At 43.5% G+C, this 8130-nt stretch overlaps 1 protein-coding gene across 3 annotated transcripts; it reads left to right on the top strand.

Moving 5' to 3' along the window:
- The first annotated feature begins 1005 nt into the window (after nt 1-1005).
- Nucleotides 1006-7376, top strand: LOC118410182. Of its 3 annotated transcripts, XM_035811721.1 has the most exons (5): nt 1006-1399; nt 3197-3270; nt 4593-4757; nt 5198-5304; nt 5437-7376. In XM_035811721.1, exons 3-5 carry the CDS (start codon nt 4620-4622, stop codon nt 7013-7015), a joined length of 1824 nt encoding a protein of 607 aa, XP_035667614.1. In that variant the 5' UTR covers nt 1006-1399; nt 3197-3270; nt 4593-4619; the 3' UTR covers nt 7016-7376. The 3 variants fall into 3 exon arrangements, with proteins under 3 accessions (XP_035667614.1, XP_035667613.1, XP_035667615.1); XM_035811720.1 differs by lacking the exon at nt 3197-3270 and having other exon boundaries at nt 1093-1399; XM_035811722.1 differs by lacking the exon at nt 3197-3270 and having other exon boundaries at nt 1095-1399; nt 4593-4715.
- Nucleotides 7377-8130: the final 754 nt, after the last annotated feature.

Here is an 8130-nt window from a genome sequence, read left to right as displayed (position 1 = left end):
AGTGTGTACATTCCCTACATTTTATGTGTTTTTCCTCCTGTGGTGTGAATAACAGGAACAACTTCAACTGTGTGCATATATGCATAGGTTTACCTGTCAAGTAGTTCCAGAAGTTACCTTGAATTTGACAAGTAAGATAGTATACACTACAACTTAGCTAAGAGCTCTGTTGACATCATACTTACACTGTAGATCGACCTTTTGTTCATGGTTTAGAATAATCCTTTCTTTTTTTGAACTGATTATCTCCGAGGACGATGATATTGCAAGTTGCTAGATGTTTGAGTGTAGAAGTTTGTGTGCAACTAGCACCAAGGAGTCATGCAGACTCAGACATTGTGAACTATCATTGCAGGCCATTGGGTATGTATCCCATATATGATGTGTTGTGAAACAATAATACATATGTTGTAATGCTCTATCTTGAAATCTGTGCTGGTGTTATTGTGCATATCATCTTTTCACTATAAAATCCAGATGTAAGAAATGCAAGTACTATTCCAACCGTGTGCAGTTTGTTACAAATCGTCTAGGTGGCGCGCTTGTGTTAAAGATACTCTAGTCTATTCTGCTAGACAGGGCCAAGGACGCAAGGCAACTGTTGACCAGAGCTTACATTGATGGATACAGACGTTTTACGTTGAGTAAAAGCTATTCAAATCAGGGGAGTATTTAGATGATATATTTGGTTAACGAAAGTTTATCACAGAGTACTATTGTCGATACCGACAAATCCAGCCAAAACAAGCAATTCTGTGGTAACAATATTCGCATGACCCTGTGTGGCCTGTTCCCCAGCCAGTGACATCCAATCTCCCGCTAACTATGTTTTTTGTTGTGTATGAAACTTATACCTGTCACTCAGGGTTGTACTTTACACCAGGAGTGCTGCTTTTGTGTACAGTGACCCCCGGGGAGATCGAACCCCCACCTTTCCTTTCAATGGAATGTTCCATTTCATTTCAGCAGTACGAGTTTGCTACACAGAGTTTAAAATCGATTTTTTTTTTTTGGACGTCAAATATCGGTTCGGTTATATTTCAACAGTGTGCATGTGTTGTTTATCCCTAATTTGGTTTTAGTTGGCCACGACTTACACCAAGTTGATATTTCTCACTGCTGTCCCCATAAATGGGCTGAGAATGGTTTCTCCCTTGGATACCCCACAGGCATGAGCAGCAACTGTACCGACGAAACTGAACACCGTCGGTGAGTGGTGACAGCATTCATTACGGGACGAAGCTACACCTATCCCCTCTCTGTAAGCGTCAGTGCTCATGAATTCTCACAGCACCTGGGAACCATAGCGCCTGTTTCGTGTCAGGTGCAGAGAAAAGCCGCCATTCGGACCGGACCATGTGGGGACTTGTAGGTGACCGACAGGTGTCAACTTGAACAGGTATGTCTGCACATGACACCCGGGTAACAGGCTGGTAGCGCAACATCGATGCATGGAGTCCTGTAGAGCTTTTAGTCGCACTGAAGGAGTGGCAGCTAAAAATAAAATTTCATACGACTCTTCAACACCGCAATAGAAATTAATCGATAGTCTGCAATTCAAGACCGGCAGTTTCCTTTTTATCATTTGAAGGCCAATTAACAAAGACTGAATTAATTCCAAACTTATTTTTAACCCACATCGTGCACGTGTTTTCAATGATCTGTCAACCTTTTTCCAAGCATGCTTCGCCATTTTGTTTAACGCGAAGTGATCATACTTGTCTACTAATTGTTGCAAAACCTGTCATGTCGGGTGGTCCCGTGGCAACGGAGATGTGTGTCGTGCCAGGCAATGTAGTAATAAACAAATCAAGTTTGCACAAATTAATTTTGTACAAATCAATTTTAAGTGGTTGGCATCAACAAATATCTTCATTAATCTTATAGATTTGTCAAGAATGTTATCTGATGTCATGTTCAAAGGATGCTGTGCGCTAGATATGTATAGCTGAGCACTGAAGCGAAAGATATATATCTTCATGTTTTCAAGAACACGAGCTGGGACAGATATTCGGATAAGGCTATTGGCTGGCGCGTAGCTCTACATGTATCTTAGAGTCGGTACTGGGTACTGATTCTTCTCCCGCCCGTAAACATAGCACACATTCTCCTGTATCCGATAGGCTGAATGAAAAGATTGTATTATATCACGACTTTGGGATTAAAGCAGCCATTTATTTTGTAAAACGGTGGTGAGAAATGACATTCGGCCATTCCGCCCGTGGGCATGTTTCCATCGAGATTCTTAACTCGGCTCCAATTACCTGGAAACCAGATGTTTCACTCCCACCTGCAGCGCAGCCAGGTAAACCTTTGCTGCACTCTTGTACAGGTGTGTGGATCGCACGAGATCAAAAGATTATGCTATGTACATTATGGATATCCAAAAGTAAAATCCGACGTATAAGGCACGCAGTGTTTGGACTATGCGCAATAATGCATATCTAAGGGTATTGCATTGACTCTCAACACTTTCTAGCTAGGGTACATGGTTCGTAGACATTTGAGAGTTCTTCTGTTAGATGTGTCGATCAGATAAAATGAAAACGTTGCGTCACCGCAGAAAAAGTTGATATCTATCAGACTGTACAATAAGTACGTGAAAGCATTGCTAGATCTCTATCTACAGGTGGCGCTACGGGTAGGGTTTTGTTCCCACAGAACTGTAGTCAATGTTCGTAGCCATGGGTTCAGCAGAAGACGGACAGAAGTGTGTCAGGCAATTTCATTCTATTAATCTAACAACAGATATCGAGGTCACTGTTTATGACTATACAGGGCGCGTGTTAACCACCCGTCAAAATGTGAGTAAAAATATCCCTCTAGCCTTCCTTTACCTCACAGACACGCATACAGAACCAGTCAACCTGTTAAAGTATTGTGCCCCGCCATTGTTGTAGGAAACTTGACCAGCACCCTCGATACATGTCCGCTTGAAAAGAGCGGCCTAGTGGTACACGGCGCTGTAAACCCCGTGAAAGGCTTGTTTACGAGGTGACTCCGTGTCACAACAAATACACAATGTGGGGGGATCTTCTGAAGAGGATTGTCTTGCTTGGTTACTCATAGTCGCTTCACCTGCTCGACCCTTTTGTCCAAATGTCTTCCGCAAACAAACCGCCGAAAATCTGTGTCCAAGCAAGGATTTTTCAAGATCCTCCTTGCTCTCAATAAGACATGAAGTGTTTAATTGTAGGCCAGAAGAAAAGGTTGTGCGAACGAGAGACTGACGTGTCGGATGACGAAGACGACTCCTTGGGAAGCGACGATGTAAGGTTTGAGTAGCAGTTAAGAGGTTCTACGATGTTACGTTGGTCGTGATCGGTGTATCATGTTTTATCGTCTGCTGGTGGTGGCTGTGTGTGATGCATTCAGTATTTTGTGATGAACTTCTGATCTGGTATGAAGGGGAAGTGACCTAAACCGGAATTTCGTCGGAATTATCGCGTACGACAGAAATCGGGCACCAAGCAAATTTACTTATAATTCTGACCTGGTGAAGACCATAGGTCAACCATAGGCAAAGTATTCAAATTCAAGATGGTGGAGACAATCGACGTACACTTCTACTTGCAACCCAAACGTTCAAACAAAGTTGTTAATCTAACGACAATAGCTGTCACAGTTGCTGTCACGGTGTTTGTCGCAGCTTTGCGTCATACTATTCTTGCCAATCTTTTAAATGTCATGTGTTCCAACAAAGCATCAAATTTAAAGTCCAAACACGTTGACAAAGGGTAATAATTCAAAAAGCAACTAGAGTGTTCACTAAACAAACAACCTGTCCAAACAAAGCCTGCTTTACGATAATCTCTGGGTGCAAAGTCTCGGCGACCTAACCACGGGTACCACGAGTGCATTTAGTGTTGTCACTCAGGCTTTAGAGTACCTCTTAAGTGGGGTTACACGAAACACTGCATTTTTTTAATGACAGACAAGAAGTTTACACCTAAAACCTTTGGACAAATACTGGAAGGAAAGCAGGTCACGTTTTTATCAGCTCTGTTCTTAACATGACTGTCAAGAAAAGCAAAAGCGAAGACAATCATAAAATGTTATGGTCGTGACAGGTAGCCCTCTTAATACATATGCTTGAAGACGACGAAAGTTCGCTTGGATATTGTGACTATCACCATAACGATACGTGTGTCATGACTACACCCTTTCACGTTCTGTTTAAAAGTACACTTCTCAAACATAACAAGAGAGAGAAAGGCAAAGAAAACAAACGGTAAAGCAAAATAACAAAATCTAACCCACTGCCAGGCCGTTGGTGTAATTCAAAGCCACACTAGGGCATGTCCATGCTCCACTTTCTATTTTCTAACTAAGCAAAATGCTCTAGTGTGGTAACAAATACTTTTGTTCAAAAGGCATGCACGGGTGTATGTTCAATCTGAGATCTTTACTAGTGGCAACAACCAATGGACCTTAAGCTTATCAAGTCCCTCTTTTCGACTATAAATGGGTTTTGCTTCTTTTAACAGGCAAAAACAACAGATGATTGCTTTTACTCGTCCTCAGCCTTGCATATTCCAACTACCGATTTTTCATATCATCTGCTAACAATTTTCAAACTTTTGAATGCCCAGGAGCCGGAACTGGGAGGGGAGAAAACCATGCAGCAGCCACTCGACATCCAACAGATACGACATCAGCAGCGCCGCGTATCGGCTCTACTGGCAACTGCACGTCACGATCATGCACCACCATTGGTAAGAAAGCGAGGCTGTAAACGGCGTGCTGTGAAAAAAATAGTGAGTTTTTCTGCTCCTTTTCTTGTCGTTTATGGAGATAAAGCCAGAGTTAAGGTCAGGTGGGTGTCACTCACTATCCGCTCTCTCTATTTGATATCAAAGGATCTTTCTCCTTCAAGTTAATCCCCGAATCAACAAGTGTGCGGTGACGGTCCTTAATCATTTGATACATAACTTCAGTATCAAAGAAATAAGCCCCTTACTGCTCTTGCTCCTGTGTTTCTGCACTAAACCTTTCTCTTTGAGAGGTCCTGTACTACATTTTGTATAAACAGTTTGTCCTTACTGCCAACGATCTAACGACATGCAAATGATGCACAATGTCTACCCCAATAACTGACATGCCCGTACTTACCACAAGTCATACGTACTAACAGCACATGGAATACTCGAATGGTGTGATAGCTCTTTGGTAATATCCCTCTCTTATTCGTTTCTAGTATGATGGGGAAACAAGAAAGACGAAGGCACCCACCGGGCTTTCATTGGTTATCGAGGACCAGTACCCGGATGTTGGAGATATAGCGGAAACATCAGTACGAAACAGGTCAGTAAACTGACGATCTTTATATAAAGTTTCTATTTGTTTCTATTGACATATATTTGATAAGTATTAGAAAAAACACAAAGTGTCATGACAATGCAAAAAATTAGTCTTTTTGTCTTCTACTTCTCACAGATATACACAGAAGAATTACAAGAAGTATCTCGACAAGTTGAATATCGCGCAGCTACGCCACTCTTACGATGAGAGTGTGGTCCAGTCTATCCGGCAGGGTAAAATGGAGGTGGCGACTTTACAGAACCAGTTGGTGTCACGCTCGCTCGGCTCTATGGACAAGGAGGTCCAGCTCGTAGCTAATAGAAGAGCCTCGATAGTGAAAAGTCAACTAAGTCTTAGCAGTAGCAGCATGTCTACGGGTCGCGCCCCCACGATCAGTGAGAGAACTATCTACATCCCCAGTGGACAGGATGAAGAGGACCCGGAGTACGACACCCCTCTGGTGCGATATCAACACGGTGACATAGGCGCAGGCAAAGATCTGAATGTAAAGTTGACAGATGAAGAGTTCGAAGAGTGGAAGAGGAAACACGGAGGGTTGGACTCGTTTGACAATACTCCCGTGGCTACCCCCGGGGAGAGGAGAGTGTGGGGACAGGGTGTACAGAGAGATTCTGACAGCCGGAGGGGGAGGGGACTGGGTAGCAGAGGGGCCGGTTCTCGTGGTAGAGCAAGAGGGCTTGGTGGCATAGATGAGGCTGCGGACTTGGCCGAGAGAGAACGAGAGAGGGAGAGAGCAGAACTTGACGAAATGCAGAAGAACATGCTTCTATATAATCGGCACGGGATGACCGACTCGGCCATGGCTCAGTACAAGCTGAAGGAGTTAGAGAGACAACGTCAGGCAGCTAGGAGGAAACGTGGAAACAGTCAGGTACCACCGGAGTCAGGTTTCACGGGTAGCAATGCAGGGGAAGACGAAGACGAATGGGAGAAAGAAGAAAGAAGACGGAGAGAAGAAGAGAAAGAGTATGCGAAGTACGCCACCAGGCATTCAAAGATGGAAATGCATCGTCAGGCCTACATCAAAGCTCTGTCAAACGCGCGCATGAGGAAACTGCCCAGAGAGCCATGGGAGCTGGCCACGAAGACCACGCGAGCTTACACGTTTTCCTACATCAATCACAGACCTGCATGTCGATGTGAAAAATGTCTTCAACGCAAACCACGAGAGAAGAAGGAGAAAGGCATTCCAGGGATGAAACTCATCTTTGGCGAAATCAATATGTATGATTTTTATCCGCGAAAGAAAAGGAAGAACGCGCCGAAGTCACCTCCTCCCTGGGTCCGCGAGAGGGCGTTGCAGCACAGTCTCTCCTTGATGGGCATACGCCGAGAGCTTGACAGAAAGAAACAAGAGGACGAAGTTGATAATGAACTGCAACGCCTTGGGATGGGCATTAGGAACGATCAGGTGATCCCTCCGATTAACAAGGGGTCAAAGGTGCAAGAAGTCAAGGACAATGCAAATCATGGCGGACTCGTGACCAAATCTTTCATGGCCTCGCAACTTCCAGGAAATAAAGTCCAGAAAACAGACACTACCTCTCAAGCTAGCCAATCCAAACTGCTCGCTTATAATACTCCTGTTAGTCGAACGAACAGTATTTCGAGTTCTTTGAACGTAAAGAGGCAGCCGTTACCGGAACTCACAAAGGGGCGGTACGTTTCTCTTTCAACAGAAATTGAGCCATAAGGGAAAATATAAAACTTTTCGTCCTAATACCACCAATGTTTTTCAGGTTTCTTAGCTGTGCTATGCAGCACGGATAGTTGTGTACATGACATATCTACTTTCCACACCCACCAGATTAACTGACTTATACCTACTACAGCTTTTGGAGAGGAATGACAGCCACACCCCGCGATAGGTTGTCATACATTGATGTGCAATAAAGTACATATGAGATGGAGTTTGTAGGTCACTTTATAAAAGTGCATTCAATACGGAGATGTTGAGATCTCATCTAGTTGCATTGTGTGGTGTGCCAAACTCAGGGAAATATTCTGTATGCCTGGAGTCCATTCCCAAGAAAAAAATAAAAGAGAATACTTAATGCATTGTTATTTTTTTGCGGTACATCAAGTATTTACTACCTCCACTATATAAGCTCTACATGCCCTACATATGGACTACACAGTTATTAATTAGTTGTCTTCATGGGGTACAAAAAACAACATACAATTTAGGCCCAATTTTCATCTGACGACGATCGTGCGATCGTGCGATCGTACAGCGACCAAACTCGAATTTGCGGGACTCTTGCTTTCATAAGTGAAATGTAATGTAAGATGTAAAAATATGATTTGAAAGACAACAAACACACAAAGAATTTTAAACAATTCGGTCTTCCTTTATGGAATTCGTTGAGCGATCTGACAAATCTTTTGCCGTTCAGCGGTCGCAGCCTCTAGTGAGCAGGGTGTTATATAGATGAAGGTGTTTTATATATATATATGTAACGTTACAGAACCAGCTTCCCTTGCCGTCTGTTCTGCATATATATATATAGAACAGACGGCAAGGGAAGCCGGTCTCGTGCCTTTGATGCCCGCTCCCGTTCAGTAACTACCCTGAGAACGAGTCCATCACACAGACGCCATGCCCAATTAGTCCCACCATTTCACATTCCGGACCGCCCCCTACATGAATGTTGCTTTGTTAACTATAGAGTCCAAATTAGCCCACACGACATGATTGAAGTATTAGAAAATTGCTGGGTCAGCCCCTTCCCTTGTTACTATACAACAATACCTTCTATTCAATGGATGCTAACAGCCGCCGAGTGCTAGGTGTCATAATTCATGCTC

Source organism: Branchiostoma floridae, chromosome 2 (assembly GCF_000003815.2).
Source record: "Branchiostoma floridae strain S238N-H82 chromosome 2, Bfl_VNyyK, whole genome shotgun sequence".
NCBI lineage: Eukaryota > Metazoa > Chordata > Leptocardii > Amphioxiformes > Branchiostomatidae > Branchiostoma > Branchiostoma floridae.
This window is presented reverse-complemented; position numbering and strand designations above follow the sequence as displayed.